This window comes from Lathamus discolor, chromosome 3, assembly GCF_037157495.1.
Source record: "Lathamus discolor isolate bLatDis1 chromosome 3, bLatDis1.hap1, whole genome shotgun sequence".
NCBI classification, from domain to species: domain Eukaryota; kingdom Metazoa; phylum Chordata; class Aves; order Psittaciformes; family Psittacidae; genus Lathamus; species Lathamus discolor.
This window is the reverse complement of record NC_088886.1, coordinates 58,563,382-58,587,222: the sequence shown is the minus strand read 5'-3', so window position 1 is coordinate 58,587,222 and position 23,841 is coordinate 58,563,382. Positions and strand designations below refer to the sequence as shown.

Genomic DNA, 23,841 nt, shown 5'->3' with positions numbered 1-23,841 from the left:
TCTGGGGAAGAACAACCCCATGTACCAGTACAGGTTGGGGGTTGACCTGCTGGAAAGTAGCGAAGGGGAAAGGGACCTGGGGGTCCTGGTGGACAGGAGGATGACCATGAGCCAGCAATGTGCCCTCGTGGCCAAAAAGGCCAATGGCATCCTAGGGTGCATTAGAAAGGGTGTGGTTAGTAGGTCAAGAGAGGTTCTCCTCCCCCTCTACTCAGCCTCGGTGAGGCCGCATCTGGAATATTGCGTCCAGTTCTGGGCCCCTCTGTTCAAGAAGGACAGGGAATTGCTTGAAGGAGTCCAGCGCAGAGCCACAAAGATGATTAAGGGAGTGGAACATCTCCCTTATGAGGAGAGGCTGAGGGAGCTGGGTCTCTTTAGCTTGGAGAAGAGGAGACTGAGGGGTGACCTCATCAATGTTTACAAATATGTAAAGGGTAGGTGTCAGGATGATGGAGCTAGGCTTTTTTCAGTGATATCCAGTGATAGGACAAGGGGCAATGGGTGTAAACTGGAGCATAGGAGGTTCCATGTGAACATCAGGAAAAACTTTTTTACTGTGAGAGTGACAGAGCACTGGAACAGGTTGCCCAGGGGGGTTGTGGAGTCTCCTACATTGGAGATATTCAAGGCCCACCTGGACAAGTTCCTGTGTGATGTACTCTAGGTTACCCTGCTCTTGCAAGGGGGTTGGACTAGATGATCTTTTGAGGTCCCTTCCAACCCTTGAGATTCTGTGATTCTGTATGAAGTGTCCATATGATATAGACAGATGAGCTACTTGGGGTTTGATTCTTCTGCCAGTTGTGTTGCTTGGAGATGAAATTATCACGTATGCGAATGTTACACTGTCATCAAACAGCAATTAACTTTTTTCCCACTAAAAGATGTCACTTTATGTAACCATGAACATCATTTAATGCCAGTCCCAGCCAAGCCACAGCTGGCCAGGACCTGAGGAGACCAGCAGGTTTAGGTCCTTTGCTGTGTCCCACCCTTGCCTGCTCTCTCCTGAAGACAGCAGTGGATGAATGCCCTCATATTCCTGTTGTTTACTCTTTGCAAGCACTGTTACCTTTGTGAAAGGTGTACATTGCATGACACTTCCCAGGGCAGAGGAAGACCTTCGGACTTCAATCAGGAAAGTGCTGTTGATGGAAAACCTTGAAAATGTGTCTTGGCTACTGCATGACTCGCATACAAGGCACTAGTTTAGTGCTCTGTACACCTCACCGCTCTCACAAATAAACATTTTTTTGCTGACTTGCAGTTATGAACCAAACACCTCAACTGGCTAAAACTGGCACACACCCTTTAAGTAGTTTAACAGCTGCGTGCATATAAGTAGCTGTATCTTTCAAAAGCATCTGAGTGCTGAACTACTGATCTCCAGTATGCAAACTGAGCAGAAAATGGGGGGGGGGGAGAGGGGAAACCCTATTTCTATGACAGCCTCTCCTCCAACTTGCCACATCCTCATCTCTCCTCCAGCTCAAGAATTAACTGGGCATTTGGAGGTAGCCACCACACCACCATAGAAACTCTCAGCTTCTTCACACCAGGTAATGTCCAGTCCAAAGCCAACTGGCTTCAGAGACAAACCACTCCTTGCCCTATACTGACTACTGAGTGGAAACAGCTGAGGATTCAGGTCTTTGCACTCTTTCACCTTCAGTTGTCTATATAAAGAAGCACAAAATGTGTTTTGAAATAGGAAGGAAAAACAAAAAAAACCAACAAAAAAGATAAGGAGGATGTGGTTATGCCATTTACTAAGAGCACTGGTAGGGTATGGTCTATAAGCAAATCCTCTTATGCTCTATAGAACAACTTGGACTGAAGCAGCGCTGCTGATCTGCTTGCTGGGTTCAGGTAAAGTAATTCCTATTTTAACTAATAACTTTTTTTCCCCAATAATTTAATAGCAGCATTGATTGCAAAGCAGTATTTTTAAGCTAGTTTGAAAAAGATCAAACATGTAGTGTTGCTTAGCACAGGGCAGAAAAAAGAGGTCTGCTCTAGTGATAAGCATAGATATATTCTGTTATAATCAAAATACTTAGAATAAAATTATAAGAAATTATCCAACCACAGAGGAAATATATGACAGATATGGGCAAAACTTACTGCTCTGCATCGCCCGAAGCCGTTTTACTCTTCTCCTGTGCGTTCACAAGTGAATAATTTATCTCTAACATGAATAAACTTCTAGCAAGTTAATATCAGCAAAGTCTGCTCTGCAGCAATAGCGTTATTTGTTTTGTATTATTAGGAGGGTGATTATGGTAAATGCTGTAAAATTCCTTGCTGAAGCAGTGATTTGAATATTCCTCATTCCTCTTTTGCAGTATAGCTAGATTAAAAATCATTGGTGTGTTGTGTTCTGTCATCTGATTATCATTTCCTTACTATTAAAGCTACAACTACGCTTACAGTAAGTTATAGATTTTGTGCACAGAATGTTCCTTCTAATGAAGTATTCATGGATAAGAATATCCTTAATCTGTCATCCCCAGTCTGTGCTAACATGCAGACTTGTGCAAAGCCCAGCTAGTGCCAGATGAACTCAGATCCGAGCTACAAGGAGGAAACCATTCATAGCATGCTGTGCCACAAAAAATCCCTAGCAAAACAAATTCTGTAAAATCTTGCTGTTCCATTTCCTATGTCAGTACGCACTTGCTGCTAGCTTAAGCACTAACTCCTGCTATCAGTAAACCCAGTTAGCTTTTGACTGGTCCTTAGGAAGTGGAAAATCCTCACTAGATAGGAAAAATCAAGAACAAATGGACCAGTGAGGACACAGGATCTGGACGAGAGAAGAAAAACTCCTTGAATTAATTACAGGCTCTTACATTTGGCTTCTAGTTGTCTGAAACAATCCTAGAGCTGCAGGCAATTCCTTCAAGGAACTCCTGCAAGATGGAAGAGTTTTCTTCAGAAGACTAGAAAAGAGCAAACCTGGTGCCTGTCTCTTAAGAAAGTGGAAAAGGAAGAGATCACTAAGCCTGGCTTCAGCATTTGGGCAACTATTGGAATCACCCACTGAAGAATCTGTTTGCAAGCACCCAGAGGACAATGCAGCGGTAAGTAACAATCCACACAGATTAATCTAAGAATGACTAAAATAGAAGTAATTCGACTTTCTTCTGTAAAAAGTAGACAGCAGTCGGGGACAGAGTGAAGGAGGGGGAAAGCAGGTTTCAAACACCATCTCTAAAGAAATTTTCATAAGCAGACAAAGGAAACATATATGAAACTTCTATATGATTAATGACTACCAACTGATATATAATCAGTGTCTACCATATAGGAAAGATGTGTTTGGTACAATTCAGTATCTTGCAGGTTGGATACCATCAGTATTAGTAATTTGGACAATGGAGTAAAGATGGTGTTTAGGAAATGACTGCAAGGTTATTTGTCAATGAAAATGCATCTTGAATAATTTTGAGCAAACGTATTACTGAGTGCGGACTGTTTGTGAACACTTCCCTTGGATATCTCAAGATGAGAAATCTAAATTTGAAGAGGGTAAAACGATCAAAAATGTCAATGAGAATGAGGCACTCTGTTAAGAGTACTGGAAATTACCAGTTTAGAGGCTGGCTAACATTTTCTTAACATTAACAATTTGCAGGGGTAATGCCATGCGTTATTTGGTACTAAAGAAAAAGCATTCAGTGAAGACAGAAACCTGGTAAAAGTAGAATCTAAACCTGGACTTTTATGAGACATCACAAGCAATTTTCTGATACATTTAAAGTACAAAGTGCTGGATTAACAGGAATCACACCTCTAAAATGCTTCATGTCATCTGATTTTTTTCCCCAGCTGAAAGGATGCTCTTGGTCACAGAAGACACATGTTCACACAACAGGACAGCACTTATTTCCTCTATTTCCTATTACCTGTCCTGCCCTCAGGTGACAGCAACATCTGCCTACAATAACCCCTTGAACACATGGCCCCAGTGCATCTCCACATTTAGTGGAATTATCTCACCTCTCGTGTACCACAATCACATGGTTTTCTAAGCAGCTGCCACACGTTGCTGGCTCAAAGGAATTGACTCAATCTCAGACTGAGTAATAAATCAAAGTTTTCTTTTTATTCTCCCTTCACTGATAACAATCAGATTTCCTTTTGCTATTTCCTGAGTTCACAAAGCTGCACCAGTCCAACTCACGTGGCTCGGTCCAGCTGTCTGGAAGCTGCAGTTGGATCTGCCCCCTGACCAACAGCAGGTCACGCTTTCTCCTATGGTGTGGTCACTAGGGGAAACACTACCAAGGAGATGTCTCAGTGAATTTGTGCATCCCTCTAGTAGCCTGCATCCAGCCTGTTTGTGGTCCTTATTAGCTTTCTTGTAACCATTTTCTCACCTACTTAACAGCTCGTGTTCTGACCTCCGGTTTTCCTGGTGCTTCACTAGCACACTAGTGCAGCTAGTATGCTTCACTGAAATGCAAGTGCCTTCAATCTTCAGCCTTACCCTTATCTGTAAAAGCAGACACTTTGAAAAAGACAATGGTCTGACACGAGGTGTCAAACCATTATTGAACAGTTTTCCTTAAAAATCTCTAAGAAGATTTGACTCAACAGCTATAGAATTCCTTTAATCACATTTGATTAATTCTTTACTATGAGGGTGGTGAGGCCCTAGCACAGGTTACCCAGAGAAGCTGTGGCTGCCCCATCCCTGGCAGTGTTCAAGGCCAGGTTGGACACAGGGGCTTGGAGCAACCTGCTCTAGTGGAAGGTGTCCCTGCCCATGGCAGGGGTTGGAACTGGATGAGTTTTAAGTCCCTTCCAACCCAAACCATTCTGTGATTCAATGCCATACTTTCTTTCAACAGATAAACTAGATTAATGCTTTTCTAGATCCACTAATAACATATACACTTCATAACAATTAATATGTTGGGCCTTCAAGCTTTACGTGCCTCTTCTTTTCATAGTGTGAGCTACTGTTTTCACTAATAGGAACATGCTGAGCTCTGAGTTGCTTCTGAGTTCAGATACAGTTGTTTCCATTATCATTCATGATTCCTCTAAGTCATCCCACCTCTGACCTCCAGCACAGTATCAGCATCCCTCTGAAAAGCAGAGGTATAAGATTTGGCAAAACCCAAGCCTATTTTCTCAGTTAATATTTAGTGGATCTACTTGTTCTCCATTTTTCTCTTTTTATCTTATATTTTATTTTAGCCATGTAAACGAATTGTTTCTTCAGCAAAGTTCAGCTCCATTTGGTAGCACTTATGAGTGACCTTTCACTTTTTGTCCTCCAAAGCACAGATTCCCCTCTTGATCAAATTCTTCTTAAAACCTCTTCACTTACTCCTAAAATTTCTTTTGAATTACTTGGTTGGCTGAGCTGGACTGGGAATTTTATCCACCAGTATCTTCTTTTTCATTAGGATATTTTGTGATTTTGATTTAAGGATGTTATCAAAAATCACTTTTAGGCATAGTTTGTTAGAGAATACATAGGTTTTTAAGACCAGTGGTAACACTTATTCCCTACAAATCATACTTTATTAAAGAACAGTATTAGGAAGATCATAGAATAGTTAGGGTTGGAAAGGACCATCAGATCATCTAGTTCCAACCACTATTTGCTGATCTTTACCAGACTATCTAAGATAATCAGCTAAAGTACTTGCAAACCCAAAACTTATCTAATGCTGGAAGTTAAGCACAAGCTAGAAAACATGTTTACTCTGTTTGTATCTACATAAATATCAGTCTTAAGTTTACCTTCTAAAAAACTGCATCAGATAGAAGCACTATATGAAATTATAATACCCATATAAATGCAGGTGTAGTAAAAAGACATCAGCAAGAGCTACTGGTGCATAGGGAATCATGGATATAAGAATAAAAACCTAGCTATTAGTTTGACCCACCTTAATATGGAACAATAATTTCATGAGGAAAAGGAACAGAAGTGTTATGGAAGTTTCAACAGATGTACAAGTTACTAGAGATGGAAAGTACACTTCAGAGTTTCGAAAACCTATGTTTGAATAAGTCAGTCTCTTCAATATCTGAACTGGAGTATTTTAAAGGGTGCGATAGTCAGTGGATGCTGACTACCTGCTGTTGAGAATCAGGCTCCTTTATAACAGATCAAGCCACTCATCAGCAAGTTTGCTGGTGACACAAAACTGGGAGGAGTGGCTGACACACCAGAGGACTGTGCTGCCATTCAGCGAGACCTGGACAGGCTAGAGAGTTGGGCGGGGAGAAACTTGATGAAATTTAACAAGGGCAAGTGTAGAGTCTTGCATCTGGGGAAGAACAACCCCATGTACCAGTACAGGTTGGGGGTTGACCTGCTGGAAAGTAGCGAAGGGGAAAGGGACCTGGGGGTCCTGGTGGATAGGAGGATGACCATGAGCCAGCAATGTGCTCTTGCGGCCAAGAAGGCAAATGGCATCTTAGGGTGCATTAGAAAGGGTGTGGTTAGTAGGTCAAGAGAGGTTCTCCTCCCACTCTACTCAGCCTTGGTGAGGCTGCATCTGGAATATTGCGTCCAGTTCTGGGCCCCTCTGTTCAAGAAGGACAGGGAATTGCTTGAAGGAGTCCAGCGCAGAGCCACAAAGATGATTAAGGGAGTGGAACATCTCCCTTATGAGGAGGGGCTGAGGGAGCTGGGTCTCTTTAGCTTGCAAAAGAGGAGACTGAGGGGTGACCTCATCAATGTTTACAAATATGTAAAGGGTAGGTGTCAGGATGATGGAGCTAGGCTTTTTTCAGTGATATCCAGTGATAGGACAAGGGGCAATGGGTGTAAACTGGAACATAGGAAGTTCCACGTTAACATCAGGAAGAACTTCTTTACTGTAAGAGTGACTGAGTACTGGAACAGGTTGCCCAGGGGGGTTGTGGAGTCTCCTACACTGGAGATATTCAAGGCCCGCCTGGACAAGTTCCTGTGTGATGTACTGTAGGTTACCCTGCTCTTGCAAGGGGGTTGGACTAGATGATCTTTTGAGGTCCCTTCCAACCCTTGGGATTCTGTAATATGTACAACATGTGATGCCTATAACCCTTTACTCTGTAAATCAGAAATAGAAAGCTCTGTGCTTGAAATAAGGATTTGCTTCCAGTAATTACCAAAGACTGATCAAGCATCAAGCTCAAAACCAAAAAATCCCAGAGCTGTGTTTGAAGTATTTCGCACTGATATATCAAGGCTTTCACAGGGAGCCTTACACACTTCCAACCTGTTTTCTCTGTCGTTTTAGGGGAGAAACGTCCAACAGCAGTGGGGAATGCAACTTTGCAGACATCGACAGATTAGCAAAGACTCTGCTGCTGGGGATCTCCATCCCCACCTTCATTCTCGGGCTGGTTCTCAATGCCATGGCTCTCTCTGTGTTCTGTTGCTTTTGGAAGAAACAAACCAAAACTTCAGTGTACATGATCAATCTCGCACTTGCAGATGTCTTGCTGCTTCTCTCGCTCCCACTCAAGCTGTACTACTCTATCAAGAAAGCACCCAGACTCCTGTGCTCATTCATAGAGTCTCTCTATTTCGTCAACATGTATGGCAGTATCTTCATCATTGTCTGCATTACCGTCGACAGATATATCTGCATAAGGCACCCATTTGAAGGTCGAGCTAACCAATCCCCCAAATGGGCTATCTTGATTTGCTGCTTCATCTGGGCAGTAGCGTGGCTTTGCAGCACCCCAATGTATGTGTTTCACGAGGAAGATAATTTTAAGTGCTTTCACAACATGTCAGAACAGGCGTGGAGCACCCCCCTCATTGTTTCTGTAGAAATCTTTGGATTTCTGATCCCACTTGCAGTGATCATTTTCTGCTCTGCCCAAAACATCTGGATTCTTCTGAATCACAAAAGTCAAGCTAAAAAGAAGGTAGAAGACAATGGCTCCTTACGAGTCATTATCATCAACCTTGTGGTGTTTTTGGTGTGTTTCACACCTGTTCACCTTGCAATCTGCTTGCAGTACCTGGTAAGACAGCACGTGATAGTGGACTGCAGTCTGAAACAAACCATCAGCTTCTTCATTCAGGTGTCAATGATAATAGCCAACCTCAACTGCTGCCTGGATGCCATCTTTTACTACCTTGCTGCAAAGGAATTCCGTGAGAAGACACACCTTAAAAAGGTGATTGAACTGTGTCCTGTTTTTAAGCCTTGTACCACATGATGGGACTGTCAGCAGTAGGAGAGCACCTCTTCCTTGGCTCCGACTTGCCTCACAGGATGCCAACAGCAATAGCAGTAGGGTCACCTTGGCCATGGCAGGGAGGGTGCAGGGGAGAGACAATGATTTTCTGATGAATTTGAACCTGTTCCATATTTTCCTTCTCTTTAAAGCTAAAAAGGGAAAAATGTTGGAAAAAAGGAACAGCATTAGCAAAGTGACAAAGTGACACCAAAAGAAGCATTAGCCTTGATGGTATCTACTAAATGCGAAAGGCTTGACAGAGGAAAACTACCCAGATCACTGCAGTGCCACTGAAAATCAGCCTTTGTCATTGCTGCACCAATTTTCTTTTTGCCAGTGTGATCAGAAAGTTGTTGCTAAGAGCCAGATAGAGAAATAACTATTCAAATCCTTCTTTCTAACTTAGAAGGTGTCTGAGAGTTGAATAGCAGTACCCAGACAAAAGTCTGACTCTGCTCTTCCCTTCTGCAAATCTTTCAGAAGGTCACTGTTGGAGCTCATTTGCTCTAAACAGGTTGACCAGCCTGAGATAACAGTGAATCCTACCTCCTGTAAGCATTACACACTGGCTGGGGCTGCTACATGGGACAGCAGCCTCTGCTCTTTCATGGAGGACAGGCTGCCAAATGTACAACCCCAAGAGAATGTCTTGGTACCAGCAATTACTTGAGCAACAGACATCTCTGAATATCTTTGCTGAGGAGTCAGCATGGTTTTCTGCTTCAATTTTAAATCTGTTTTTGCATATGAAAACCAAAAGAACCCCTTCAAATATGGCATTTAATGAAAGAGTGTAAGTGATGAACTGTATTTCTACATAATTGTATTTCTAGCAAAGATACAACATGACAGATGTACAAAACCATTCTGCCTGTCTTTTCATTCTTTCTTGGAGGAGGGGAACTAGGGAAGTAAGCCCTGCATCACATTAAAACAGGGAGGTCCTGTCTGATATACTCCTTACCCTCAGCTGGAATTCTGAACTAGCTCTATTCAACTCATTCCTTAGAGAAGTGCATCTAGCCTGCACTGCACTCATGAAACATCTCTGGACATGCCTCAACCCTTCTCTGTCAGCACTTCTGGTATGTCAACACTCTTACACCGTTTGCAAGTTTGGCTCTGAGTCTAAACTCAAGGTTTCCTTGTTGCAATCAAGCCTACAATTTCTCATACCATTATGTTGCACAGTTCATGCTCTCAGCCAGAAACATTTCCCATCAAGAAATCCATTTCTGTACCTTTCAAAAATGGCTGTAAAAATGGTCTAAGATTTCTTGTAATCAAGTCTTCATTCTGGGGCAGATGTTCCCTTCGTTCAGTATATGAAAAGGAAGTACCTTCTGTGGAGCAAATTAAAAAGAAAGGGGTCAGCTTTGAGAGTATAATTCATACTCCCACATTTGAGAGTACAAATTAACTTCCATAGAAATGATAGATTGTGCAAGTGGGCAGCTGCACATATCTAATACTGGGCCTAAATGTGTGATTTATAACTTTTTAGTATTAAAGCTATGACGGCAGCTGAGGCATGCAAAATGCTCAGAAGCAAAGCAAGGTTTTTATCCTCATCTTTGCCATTATCTGCAGAGGAGCAAGAGAAAGAGTTTTACAAGACTGTTTTCAAAACATTATTTGCTAGTGCTTCAATCATTAAGAAACTTGCAGCCTTTTCTGTGAGTTAACCTTTCTTCTTTGCACCTTTCACATTACTTTGCATATGAAACATGTGTGAAAAAGAACATGTCCTACTAAATAAGCTGCGTATATATGAAGTGTATGATTTGAAAATACATTTTAATTCCCCAGACTGCAGTATATATTTATTATCTACCTATTTCATCACAAATTTGTACCATTTTCTCCTTAAAAAAGCTCCAAGACTTAGTTGGAGGTTTTCTTTCACAGAAACTACATCAGGTTTGTAAGTCTGGCAAGCAAGAATAACTGATTAAGCAATAATAAACAGAAAAGGTAAGAACAGGAAAGATGGTCGCACCCAGAAGTCTGGAAAAGATCATATTCTGAACTTCAAAGGAATAAGTGCACATATGAAATAGAGAGAGAGGAAAAGCATGTAGGGACTCTCCTATGCATGGATGAGTGAGAAGTTTGATCTGCCAGGGCTAGGGAGACAGCATTCACTCATGCCAATGCTTGGTCAGTAGTAGAGGCCCAGCACACTCAGGCAGGGAGAGACTTCCACTTACATACAGAAATCAAAGTGATTTTATCAATAAAGGAAACAGAAGTCAGTTTATGAAAATCATCTGTAAGAATGGGGAGTCGTGAGGCCCACTACTAACAGCTGCTCTACAGACTTAGTCTGCTCATACCATACACAGCAGCAGGCTCATAGCACAGAATCCAAAAGTTAAATTGGACTACTTTCTTCCCATTTATTGCCACCAGTGCCACTTCTTTGTTGACCAAAAGTGATTATATATATAACTCAATTTGTCTACATTTTGCCTGTTACATATGTAAATAAGAACTGTCTGAGCATTCTTGAAATCTGAGGGAAAGAGTGTGGGGAGAGGAGGGGAACCCATCCATGTTGGTTTTACAGGGCTATTACAACAGTCAAATCTTTTAACACAAAAAGAGATCTTTTGAGCAAGAAGGTGTCATTTTCAACTAGCTGCTTTTCAAGATGTACTTACATTTAAATAACACACTTAAATTCTTCCTTTAACCTGCAGCTAAAATCACAGGTCTTTTTAAATCAGAATTTTACATGCAGGCTCCTCTGTGAAATTTACTCGTAGCTCTGGAGAATATCCAGTTGGTGTTATTTTTATACCAGGACACAAAAATCGATGTAAAGCTTTGTGCAGCTTGAGAAGGTGCACAATTCTGTCAATAACAAAGCTGAAGAGCATCTGATATTTTAAAAACAACAACAAAAGCCTTTCTGTGTCAATACACAAGTTCACTGTTTCTGTTTTCAGACTGCACAACAGAAAATGTTTCTGCCCTCTTGATGTTGTTATTAATACAGAGAAAAATGGTAAGGACCTGAATGTGAACCCCTCACATACCCAGGTCTCCTCCCAGGAGCTCAGTTGCACTTTAAAGTCAAAGCAGCATTGTCCTAGTGAGGAAAAAAACAAAAATAGGTAAAGAAAATAAAGAACCACCAAGTACTACCCAAAACCACCCAAAATAGTGCCTTTCAAAGTTACATTTTCAGTTCCGTTCTCTTCTACGAATTGAACAAAACCAGATGCAAATATACACTGTCCTTAAAGAGAAGCTATATTTAACTTTATATTTTCTGGACAGGGCTGTTACAGGACACACAGGTTTCATCCAGTCAAACTTCTCCCTGCAGGTCTTTCCAACCCAGAAGAGGGCTGGCTGCTCTCAGGGGCATTCTTATCAATAGAAGACTAGTCCACCAACATCATACAAGTAGCATTTGTGCAACAAGCAATATGATCCCCAAGCTGTATTTTGTAGACTCACTCAGCAATTTAAAGACTGTAAGGCATAAATGTAGTTTGGACAAAAGAAAAAGAAATACAATCCAATTAAAAACAAAACAACTCCATAGTTTATTCCTCAAACTCTTTTTGTGTCCCTTTGTTTGATGGGTTATGCTATCTTCACTTCAGCTCAGTGCCACTCCACTAAGTATATATAGAAGTACCATCAGAACAATGCCAAACCTTTTAAAAAGTAATATTGTCCCAGAAATCTCTTTGAAATAACATATCTAAATGATATTTAACAAAAAAAAAAAAAAGTAAATTAAAATGATCTAATAACAAGTAGAGAATCTGTCACAGAGCATCTTATAGCCTTCATAAAACTGATTTTAGGGTATATAATTTACAAGCTAGAAAACCCTAGCTTGAAGCACCAATAGTCTCCTACCTTCTAGCAAGGTGCTATGGTGAGCATAGGTGGACACGCACCATATAGAGGTCTAACATCATTTCATTATGATTAAATACTTTAGTTACAAACATTAACTAGACAGTTTTTCTGTGTGAGAATGATCAGCCACATTTCTTCCAAAGTTTTACTCACAAAGAAAGCCTAATAAATGTCACTCTAGCAGTTTATCATATCAAGTAGTTTCAAGTGTTCAGAAATCTGAAGTGAGAAAAGCAGCTACCTTGCTGCCTAAGGCAGCCTGCAGATCTTAAAATGATGTTGAAACGGATTTGAAGACCGAAACTGATCTTCAGAGAGATCGTTCTAAACCTGACATCTTTGTGTGCTGCTCTAAGCAATATTTCACTCAAATGTCATTCTCCAACACCACAACTTGACCTGCCCAAAATGCACACAAACAAAAGATAGACCAATGCTACTCAAGGGTGCACATTTCCTCCTCTCTGAGCAAAATGCTTTTGCAGGGTTTTTTACCTCACTCACATTCAGGATATTTTCCACTTTAGATTACTTCATTCCTACAAATCTGTATGTGCTCTCCACACTTGCACCCAAGCACAAGGAGAGGAGCTGTGAAAAGGCAGCATCCATTGAGGATCTGGCAAGTCTAGTAGGAGCCCTACGTGTGAACCTCCCGAGATGTCCCTGGCAGCTATCCTGAGAGGCTGCAGACACCTGCTCAATAGCAGAGCAGCAAATGGCGATAGTTCAGGCAAATCCTTTATGGAGCCAGGAGGACAATGACACCTTAGCTGCCACACACCAAAAGGGACTTAACTTTTTCCAAGGGGAACTGTCTTTACAAAGAGAGGCAGACATGTGCTTGCCCTGAGCAAAATCAAAAGAAATATGCCTGTTATTTATACAAGAGTACCTATGGGAAAGCTGTCTTGGTTTATTCTCAAGTTAGTGTGTTTGCAAAGCATGTAGAGAAACAGAGAGACAAGCTACACACATGCTTTGCTCTGGCTGCTCTCCTAACACTGCCGAAATACAAAGCATGGAGAGAATAGCTCAAAAGCTCAGTTATCAAAAGTGGTGGTGGCTTCTTCTCTCACTCCCTAGCTCTCTGTCTCTGTACGGGGAAAGACGAAGATAAAAAGAGGATGCTGCAGCAGAGGTGGAAAGTGGTTACTGCAGATGGAGAGCTGAGCCCACTGCCAAGAGAAGGCTCTGCCTGAGCAGCTCAAGATGGTTTCAGTCCAAAGATGCAGACCTGCTCCTGAAATAAAAACCATAGGAGGCACAGAAAACCCTGTCAACACCTACCCCTGCCCAAGGCAAGATTTTGTGCATCTCCCCATAAGTGTCCCCAAGCTGCCCTGCATGTGCATGCCCATTCAGCACTCTTAAAACTCTTTGCCACTGCATCTCACATTGCAGCTTCCACCTGGCCCTCACACAGGAGACAGACCCTGCTGCTCCAGCAGGACACGGCAGGGCAGGACTGGGTGCTTGAAACACTGTATGGTGCCCATCTAGCTACTCAGTGGAGTAGCAAGGGATGGATGCTGAGAGAGGTCTGCATAGGCTGGGGCTTCCTTCAGCTACAGTGACCACTTCTGAAACAGTTAAAATGATTTCTCCAGTAAAGGTATGTGGGAGCAAGAAGAACACAAATCCAAAACTAAAACACACCTGTATTTTTGAAGTTAGAAAACATCATTTTATAGACAGTGTCATGTGAGGGAATCTGTGCTACTTCTAAACCTGTTGTTGACATGAGTTTTTGTTGGCAAAAGAGCTATTTGCTTTGGAATCACTCGTAGGAACTGTTTGCCACGTAATATAGAATCATAGAATCAGAATCGTTAGGGTTGGAAAGGACCTTAAGATCATCTAGTTCCAACCCCCTTGCCATGGTCAGGGACACCTCGCACTAAACCATGCCACTCAAGATTGCGTCCAACCTGGCCTTGAACACTGCCAGGGATGGAGCATTCACAACTTCCTTGGGCAACCCATTCCAATGCCTCACCACCTTCACAGTAGAGAACTTCTTCCTTATATCTAACCTAAACTTGCCCTGTTTCAGTTTGAAGCCATTACCCCTTGTCCTATCACTACAGTCCCTAATGAAGAGTCCCTCCACAGCATCCCTATAGGCCCCCTTCAGATACTGGAAGGATGCTATGAGGTCTTCGCGCAGCCTTCTCTTCTCCAGGATGAACAGCCCCAACTTTCTCACTGCATGAGGAGTTTTTAAAGTTGTTACCTCAGTAGTAGCTAGAAAGCTCCAGAGAGATAAAACTCATCCCTTCAGCATGGGTATGTCAAGTTCATAGAAGCAATCTTCTGTTTATCTTGTTGACATCAGGCCAATACACAGACTAAAGCAAGCGTTAGCACTGAAACAAACCTCGCCAGCCTAAGAATAGCTGTACTTGTATATTGTTTTTCATCTGAGGAAGTCAGAATGACTGAAGACAAGACACACAGTCCTCCGCTGCACAGACTGCTCTCCATCTAGTGCTGGAAATATGAGAAGCAAAAATGGTGACAGGTGCTGGCTGAGCAGCCAGTGTAGCTCTGGTCCCATGAAGCGATCCTGTGTCCCTGGATCGGCACAGTTAATTGCCTTTGGCCCTATTTGTTTTTCTCTTATTTATTTAACTTTAAAAAATGTACAAAAAAAATGTTGGCAGCACTCACTGCAGCATAGTGCATTGCAGAGTAATCACCAGAGTCAAATTCATGCTGCAACCATGAATTTTTAATTACCTTGTGTTTTAAATTGCTGCCATTTCTACCTCACCAACAGGTCATAGGGATGGCACTGCTTTCCCCAGCACCCATTACTCCAAGATGAAGACTCGTCTGTTCAGGAGTGAACTCAGCCACCAACAGCCTGCACACACCCAGCTCAAACAGACCAGCCGTAAATCTGCTCTGGAGCACCAGGATGTCGTCAACATTGCCAGATCTATACCAACTGACATACTTGACTCTAAAAATAAGCCCTCGCCCAGTGGCTGGAACCTCCTCCACACCATGCCAGCTGCTTTTGCATACACTGCCTGTACTGAACAGTGCTTACTCATTTAAGCCACAACAGGCAGTGCCGTGGTGAGACAAGACATGCTTGAAGGCCTTGTGGCAAGATGCAGGTGTCCTGAAGCAACTATGTCCTGCCATTTATCTTCTCCTCACCCCACCTCACCAAGTCCTCTTTTAGCCAGCGTTTTGGGCCCCAGCCCTGGACCCTGTGGTCAGCTTCCCATGGGTCAAGGAGCATCATCCCACAGGTATGAGAGATCCTATCCATGTCAGCCCTCTCGCAGCCTGCTCCATAGCACCCAAAAGTGCTGCCAAAGTCAGGCTGCTGCTTGTGAGCTGTTAGGTTTGCAGGAGATTTGAAAAATCAGTTGGTTTTCCCCCCCCCATTTCCTGAAGCACAACAACTTCAAGGACAGACAGATGTCCATATTTAAAGAATAAAGTGGAAATCTGCTTTTCTTCCTCATTTTTAAGCCCATAGTTACTGCTTCCTTTTTCATATTTCCTGAGACATGGCAAACTACTCTTGTGAGTAAGAGATGTTGCTCCACAGTTAATCTTCTTTCCAATCAAAACTGCCTTTACTTAGTTCAGTGCATGGGCAAAGGGCTGCTGCAGTTCTGAAACTGCAAACAACATCATTGATGGATATGAACACCACATCAAGATCGCACACCACAAACTGTCCTCCTTTTAAAAAGAATGCAGCTTTAAGTAAACACAAGACATTCCAGATAAAGCTAATAGAAAGAGCAGAGAAAGGCTGTAGGCTGTCTGGTTATGTGAGATACAGATATATATATTACAGATATAGAGATATCTTATCTTTTGTACAATGTGCTGAAATGAGAGTAAGGTTTCATTTGGGCCCCCCAGAGCAGTGCCAGGGCTCAGTGTCACTTTTCGGTTCCTCAGAGGTCCTCCCAGCAGCTCTGTTTCTTAGCTGCATTTTACCACACTATCTCCTGAGTGAACTGCTCCGACCTCAAGCAAAGCACCCTCTCCTGCAATGCCTAATAAACTATTGAGGCTCCCTCAACAGTCACTGAAGAGCTTGTGGCATCTCCAGTGAGCATGTCAGCTTTTTAGTGTCTGGATTGTCCTCAGCAAGAGTCACTCCATCCTCTTGCGGGACAAAAGGCTACTTGGACATTTGGGCTCTCAGATCACCTATCTGTGTCCTCCACATCTGTTGGACCCTTGCATATCTGTATGTTGCAGATGAAACCATACAGCTGCTTATTAGGCATCTCTGCCACCCCAGTCACCTCATTACTGGTAAAGATGTAGCTAGCAATTATTCCAGAAGCTAGCTGAGCTCTGGAAAGGAGATCATGCACGACTACCCTTGTAGGTTAATAGGAATCCAAACAGTCATTAGTATCTCTATTAAATCGACTAATTGAATGGTGTTACTGGGAAAAATTAAGATTCCAGTGTTTTGCTGAAACCTTCTGTTTATTTACCAAATACGCATAACTGTGATTTGTTTCTCCTTTCCTTGAGTATACTTTGGCTGGGGAATTTTGCTCAGTATTTCCTACAATTATATCAATGCCTGTGGAATATACCACTTCTTTTAAAATGATCCTCATACCTGAGCTTTTGTTTTCTACAGAACACTGCCTTTTCTCTGCTTCCACTGCACTGCAGCATCTTAAGTGTGCTCAGCACATTACAGTTTCAGTAAAATCAGAGAACTCTGAATATCTCCAGCTATCTCTTTCTAACTTACTGAAATCATACTGCAAAGTAGAGCCTGTGACACAATTGCCTTTAAACCATAGGAGATCACTCGACTGGTTTAAATACGACTGTGATTCTTTTGGCTTTTTTCCATGTAACAACAAGCACTAAACTCAATAAAGACAGTAAAATTATTACCAGGAAATAACACCTTCAAAACCTGTTTCTCTTTAGGCTCTTGTAGTAAAAACACAAAGGCATCCTGAGAATTAAATCTTTTTTCTTAGAAGTAGACAGTGTGATTCATTTTGAGTCACAAACTTCCCTAAATGAATCTAAACCACATTTGCCCGATTTACATAGCAAAAGCTGTTCTTTCTCCTGTTTTGACTTCCAGCACTGGAAATTCAGCTTGGGGAATTCAGCTGGATTATTTCTTAGTTACACATCCCTGTCAAACAAATTCTGTGCTGGCTAAACTCCCTAGAAGTCCATTTCACAGATGTTTTCCGGCAACACACAAGCATAAGAAGGGACCAAAGCTGATGCTACAGCCAGAGCCTCACCAGCAAGGATGCTGACAACGTGAGAGAATGAGCACATGTTCCATTTCCACGCTCATGCTGGAAAGCAAACCCCTGCTATCTCTTACACCATTATTCATTTAGAACACACCCTAATGCTTCTGGTATCATCACTTGTGGATTTCAGTCTAACTCAGTGGGAATTGCCCCTGTGTTGGCTCAATACTGCAGACAGGAGAAAAACAGAAGCAAAAAAGTCCTACCATCAATAAAAGTATCTTGCAAGTGCACCAAGTACCAAGTCTATTGCACATAAAAGGTGTCCAAGTAGCTCTTTAGAGACAGAATTTGCTATCACCACCTTCAGCAAACCAACCAGTGAGAATTTTCTCCTGTGAAAACCTGACAAGACTTAACCTTAGTTTGTAAACAGAGAACATGCATCATGCTCTGTCTCCCAGCATCCAGTAGGTGAGAATTAGCAGGGAGACATTTCCTTACTTTCAGCCTTTAGCTCCACCTTGCTTCCAGCCTTTTGCCCTTGAAACACCCTTGGTCAGGCATCAATGGCTTGGTTTTTCTGTCTCCTTTTACGCTGCTGTCTTTGACTTTCTGGTGCATTCTTCCTACAATTTGACTTCTGGACATAACAAGAGGTGTGACCAGCTAAATCTTTCATCGTGTTTGCACCCAGTGCACCCACTGATGAAAACCCTTTTCAATGGCAACACCAAATACTGTTTATTCTAAATGAATTAGAACTTAATGTGGCTAATAGCATTGCCAATCTCTGTCAGTGCCAGAGTTAGCATCTGCACCACAGACTCACCGTCATTAGTTTTGCCTTTTGGTCCCTGTTTTTCCAGTAATCACTGTTCCTTCAATTTGTTTGACTGGAAGGAAGGTGGAGAGTGCATCCATGAGCTTCAGTGTGATCTGTAAATGCCTAAAAAGCAGAGATAACATTAGCAGGAGGCATCTCAGCAGAGGCCGTTGGTGCACACAGGGCCACAACAGTGGTGCTCACAGCTGAGGTATGGTCCTTTTAAATACACCTGCTAGTGCATCACATACAGCTGTTGTCTGTCATCTGTGACTCTCTTGTGTGGCCAGAAACCTCCCTAACAGCAGCTGTCATGAATGACAAAGTATTGATTTTTTTTCAAGTTTTTAAAGATTTCAGCTCCACTCTTTTCCTGTGATGTGCTTGCATAGTTCTTTAACACAAGCACAGCCTGGAGACAGCACTGAAGTAGGGGCATGTTGAAAGGCAAGTCCCTAAAGGACAGCACGCATAACACACACTTGCTGCATTTACAAGACCTGGCACAGAGCTTCAAACCAGCTGCTTTGCAAAGGTCAAGTAAGTCAGATGGTATGCCTATTATACAACAATATAAATAAACCACTGTCTGCTCCCCATCACCACAGACAGCCAAGATACCAGCACACTGGTAGAGTGATCCCAGAAGCATTTTCAGTCTCTTAGCAGGTGCAGAGTTTCCTATGGCACAAACGCTGGGCTAGCTATGCTCTTCGACCAGAAGTTCTTAATGTGTAAGCGGCTGTACCGTGTAGAGTACCAGATACATCACAATCCTCCTCCAGGCCCTAAGGTAATACCAGTTATTCGAATTTTAACATTCCAGGCAATCTGTTTCTGTCCCTGAGCACGGCCTCAGCTGAAATTCAAACCCTCTTCCATTTCCAAGCCTTCCACGCTTCTTAACCTTTACATTTCAGTTCTCAAAACTGGTTTGTTCCTGGGTTGCTTAAATTGAAAGGCTCCTTACCAAACTTTCTAACTTTGCTTGTCCTCTCACCTCCACCTAAGGTAGGAAGGTATCCTCCAGGCTAGGGAAAAGAAACAACATCCCTCCAGCACCCATGACGGTGACCCTGAGCAGTCACCCCCCTCTTACCCCACAGACATCCTCTGCCTTCCTCCACCTCGTGTTGCCCATTGAGGGAGTTGCCTGGCCATGGGGCTCTTTCCCTTGCTTGACACTTGCTAGAAAGCCACAGCTGAGACTCTTCAGAGAATCTGCCCCAGATTTCCCTCAGCAGAGGGAAAAGGCTGCTTTTTTTCTGTACACTGGAAAGCGTGGGATTGAGTCATATGTCTTCTCATTTCTGTGAGCTGGGAGTCCCGAACACTGTGTGTGCCTCAGGGTGGAAAATGTGGTGCTAAGTAAAAAGTGAAGAACAGAGGGTAATGAAGTAACTGGTGCACAACATGAAAACGACATGAGCACAAAAATACTGCCTGGGTTTCCTTCTTGCTGGGAGGTTTGCTGCACAGCGATCAGACCCTTCTCAGTCACTCACCCAGGTTCACCTTCAGCAGCATGATGCAGCCTCGGTGTCTCCTGTACCTTGGTATAGAAGATGGACCTATCTGAAATGTAATGAAATTGAATGGAACATCTGTAAGTAATGAAGACACCTTAAAACACAGCCTTTTACTACAAGCAGAGAGATATCTGAAGAGGAGATCACCCACCACCAAGCATGGCCCACTAGAAGGAAGGCACAAGGTGGCAATCTTTAGGCTGCCAGCTCTGAGGCCCTGCCTGATTTTCCTGCCCTTCTGTTGAATAGCAACTGGCCCCTGGAACCCCTACAAGCTGGAGGGCACTAAACAGAAGCTGTGCTTCCTCCACAGCCACACAGCATGGCAAGGCACAACCTGGCTGTGAAAACTCAGCTGAACTCAAACCAAAACCCAGCACTCACATTCACTCTGTGGTTCATCTGTACACAAAGTGCCATGGTCTAACTAGCATCAAGGTGACAAAAACTAAAGGTTTTACAGTGACATCATGCACTGCCTGTAAATCTCTGTCCTGCTGAGTAGTAGCTCCCTCCACCATGGGTCCTTTGGAGATTGGTGTGGAAGGTGCTGTTGAGCAAAAGAGTGGGAAGCCACATTTGTTTGTGGGGGGAAATACAATTAAATCAGCATGGATGGGCTTCCCCTCAATCCAGAATCGAAAGCAAGAGTTATCCTATACAAAACTGGTCAATATTTCTTAGTTTGATAAACCAGGTCGGTTTAAAAGAAGCTTCAGGAAGAGATTTGTCTGAAATGTGACAGGCTATGTATATGCTATTAAACTACAGTTTAAGAAACTTCGACTCATCTCAATATTGAATTTGACCTAAGTTTCACAAGTTTATGAGATACAGAGGAATGCAAGAAACAATATTCTGGATCCTGGAACAATTTACTTTGAAGAACCAGGTGTCACCATTGCAAAACTCTGCAAACATTGAACTATGTCAGGAATAATCTCGTAGTTAGAGAAAAAGGTATTTTAACAGTTTCTCCCCCTCCCCCCGTACTTAAGCTCTCAAGCCTAACTGCTAAATAAGCATCAAAGCTACAGGCCTACTTAGTTTGGCTTCAGTGGTTGTGGTTATTTACAAAGAAATGCTCAAGACCAGAAAAATTTTATGCTAATATGTTTGAATACTTGACTTCAGAGCTGCATACCAGGAAAACAACAGGAAAAGGATGTGGCCTGATAAATGCTCATAACAACTTCATCAGTGTCGTATTTATTCTAATCAATTCAATTTCAGTAAGAATTAATAAGTGTGAGGAGTCTGAAACATAAGCATACCACATTATAAAATAACCAGTTCAATAAGCTCCATTTTCAGGCAGGAAGACAGACATTTTTAAACTCACAGCAAATGCTGGTCACCAAAAGCCCATTAAACCTTTCACTGAAGGCACAGAAAATAGAGACAAAAGCCACAGAAAGGTGCAGCCTCAGCCCTCTGAGGAAAGCAAGAGATGGCCGGTGGAAAGAGGGAGGATGGCATGAAGGAAATGGCAGAGCAGGGGCTCTCCCTTCACTTGGTTGAAACCTAGGCTGTGGTGCCACATGAGCTCCTTTCAATAGGAACTACACATCTAACTATGCATACATACTATACCGTATAGTTAGTATACATAACAGAGTGCAAGTGGCATGAACCTTTCCCTGCCTTTGTGCTGCAGGCCAGGAACATATTGTACACACCTCCAGTGAGGACAGATGGAAAACATATAGAAAGCACATTCCACTGAATCCCCATGAAAAAGTGAAAAGGCCATCAAACCCCTTTCCCCTTTCCTCTGCCTCCCGTTGTTTCCTGCCTGTCCCCATGAATATGTGCAGACTGACAGCAAGCAGAGGCTACATCACTCCTGTCTGCATCAGCCTCCTGCAGCTCTGGCTTAGAGAGAAGAAACAGTAAGAAATTCGGCCTCACTGAACAATTAGAGGTGCAAGAAAGCATAATGAAAATATCAGCCTTTACTTGCAAACATGATCAAATCCCACCACTTCCACAGTGGGAAAAAAAAAAAAACCCAAACAAAAAAGGAAAATACATTCTATTAAATCTCAGCTTTTGTCTCAAAGCCAGGAACTTAGTAGGATTCAATGGAACAACTCACAGATGCAAAACAACAGGTATTGGGAAGAACTGCTTTCCCTTAAATCATGTTATTTACAGGTTGTTTCTTGAAACAATGCTTGACTCTTTCTCTCCCCAAACCCTGCAGTACAAGGGACTCAGAGGACTAAACATGCCACTTGCTGAGTAGTTTTCTGAACATGCCTCGAAGCTTCGGTTATGTGCTGAATGTGGTTCAACAAATGCTTTTCTAAGCAAAACTACTCTGTACATAATTGTCCCACAAACATTAAACCTCACACATTCCTCATTTTACAGGTCAACCAACACTAAGGGGTTTATTCACAATGTTGAACCATAGGGCTGCTCATTTACCAGCCTCTTGAGGTACTTTAGTCCACTGCTTTGGTTTACAACAAGCACTGGTGCCAGCCTGCAGGGTAGGAACAAGCCAGTGACCACTGTTCAAACTCCCTTACAGAGTCCTAGCCAACATGTGCCAGGGTCCCTGCCTCCTGTCCCACGTGAGCTGCAGAAGAAACCTTCCCTGCCCCATCCCATAAGGAGAAATCCTTCCATTAAGCTCGATGCCAGGCAATGGGAAGATGTCCACAAGTCATTAGCATCCAAGAGGGCAAACTGCATCATGGGGTGCATTACAGTATAACCAGCTGGTTGAAAGAGGTGGTTATTCCGCTGTATTCAACATTGATGCAGCCTCACAGTGAATACTGCATGTAGTGCTGGGTCTCTCCAATTAAGAAGGATGTGAAGGTCCTTGAACACATTCAGAGGAGAAATGTCCTAACACAGAGCAGCTAAGGACTTTGGGCTTGTTTAATTTGGAAGAAAGGAGGCTGAGGGGCAATCTTATTGCTCTGCACAGTTTCCTGAGGAGGGGGATTGGAGAGGGAGGTGCTGATCTCTTCTCCCTGGTATGCAACAAGAGGAATGGTTCAAAACTGCATCAGGGGAGTCTTTGGGTGTTAGGAAGCATTTCTTGACCTGGAGGGTGGTCAAACACTGCAACAGACATCCTAGAGAGGTGGTTGACGGTCCAAGACTGTCAGTGTTGAAGAGGCTTTTAGACAATGCCCTGAGCAACATGCTTTGACTTGGCAGTTGGACTAGATGATCATTGTAGGTCCCTTCCAAATTAAATAGTCTAGTCTATTCCATCAGTCAAAAGCTTTTAAAAGAACTGGTGTTCAAAATAGGGCTGGAATTTCAGAGTTTTCTTTCTGCACCCAAATGTAGTTATCGCACAGTAGCTCTTCTGAGAAGAGAGAGCAGGTCAGAAACCAGCTCTTGCAGAGGTACCTAATATGCTAAATGGCAACAGTGACAAAGAACACAAAGCTATCAGAAATCTTCCTTTTCCTCTGCCTTTCATCTGAACATGAAGTGAATGAGGGACTGGACCTGCTTCTGCATAAATTGTTAGCAGCCAAATCTAAAAAAAGAAAAAAACACCCTACTCAAAAAAATACTGCATCAAACGTAAGCAAATTATAAATGTGTGAAAAGGAAACAAAAATGTGCAGACTATTTTCTATGATTCACAGACATGTGGGATGCCACACACATTTCACATAGGAGAAAGCAAATGCTTAACACCACTGCTTAACCGTAGTCTAGAAACCATTGGCAGCACTGCAGTAGGCTTTAGCATAACCAAACTGGTGTTTCAAGACCTGAGCCTGTTGTGAGAAAGACTGTGCTGGCAAGGCTCAAAAAGAAGAAAGCCTTCTGCTAAATGCACAAGAGACGCTTGGCCAAAGAAACCAAATATTTAGAAGTACACATTCTCTCTAAGCTGTACTGTCTTCTAAGGGATAATAATGGAAAAAATAAATTATGAATTATGAGTGCTCAGCAAATTTCCATAATGTAGGTGACTAAATGATACGTGCTTTGGCACAAACACTACCATCAACACACAACAGTGCAAGATCTGCTTCAAGGCCACCGCTTCCTGAATTCGACTACAGAAAAAAAGAGGTACAGAAAGATACTTTTCTCTCAATCCTTGCCAAGTCTGCACAGAGTGTAACTGCAGAGACATCATGCTTTTATCACATATACACGGCCTCCCCCATCTAAACTGTTACTG

General features: G+C 42.6%; 1 protein-coding gene and 1 long non-coding RNA gene across 7 annotated transcripts; one reads left to right on the top strand and one right to left on the bottom strand.

The window, feature by feature from the left end:
- The first annotated feature begins 1,403 nt into the window (after nt 1-1,403).
- On the top strand, nt 1,404-20,536 carry GPR55 (G protein-coupled receptor 55). Of its 4 annotated transcripts, XM_065675468.1 has the most exons (4): nt 1,407-1,559; nt 1,823-1,869; nt 2,866-3,083; nt 7,254-9,073. In XM_065675468.1, the coding sequence occupies exons 3-4, from the start codon at nt 3,076-3,078 to the stop codon at nt 8,185-8,187; spliced, it is 942 nt and encodes a 313-aa protein (XP_065531540.1). In that variant the 5' UTR covers nt 1,407-1,559; nt 1,823-1,869; nt 2,866-3,075; the 3' UTR covers nt 8,188-9,073. The 4 variants fall into 4 exon arrangements, 2 of the variants coding, with proteins under 2 accessions (XP_065531540.1, XP_065531541.1); XR_010611670.1 differs by lacking the exon at nt 7,254-9,073 and adding an exon at nt 14,873-20,536 and having other exon boundaries at nt 1,404-1,869; XR_010611671.1 differs by lacking the exon at nt 7,254-9,073 and adding an exon at nt 3,832-4,110 and having other exon boundaries at nt 1,404-1,869.
- On the bottom strand, nt 6,662-19,718 carry LOC136012329 (uncharacterized). 3 transcript variants are annotated; one of them, XR_010611673.1, is made up of 6 exons: nt 19,647-19,718; nt 19,241-19,505; nt 18,148-18,264; nt 11,250-11,302; nt 9,450-9,551; nt 6,662-8,357 (listed from the first exon to the last, which is right to left on the bottom strand). It is a non-coding gene; the product is annotated as an uncharacterized LOC136012329 (long non-coding RNA). The 3 variants fall into 3 exon arrangements; XR_010611672.1 differs by lacking the exons at nt 19,241-19,505; nt 19,647-19,718 and having other exon boundaries at nt 18,148-18,321; XR_010611674.1 differs by lacking the exons at nt 11,250-11,302; nt 19,241-19,505; nt 19,647-19,718 and having other exon boundaries at nt 18,148-18,321.
- Nucleotides 20,537-23,841: the final 3,305 nt, after the last annotated feature.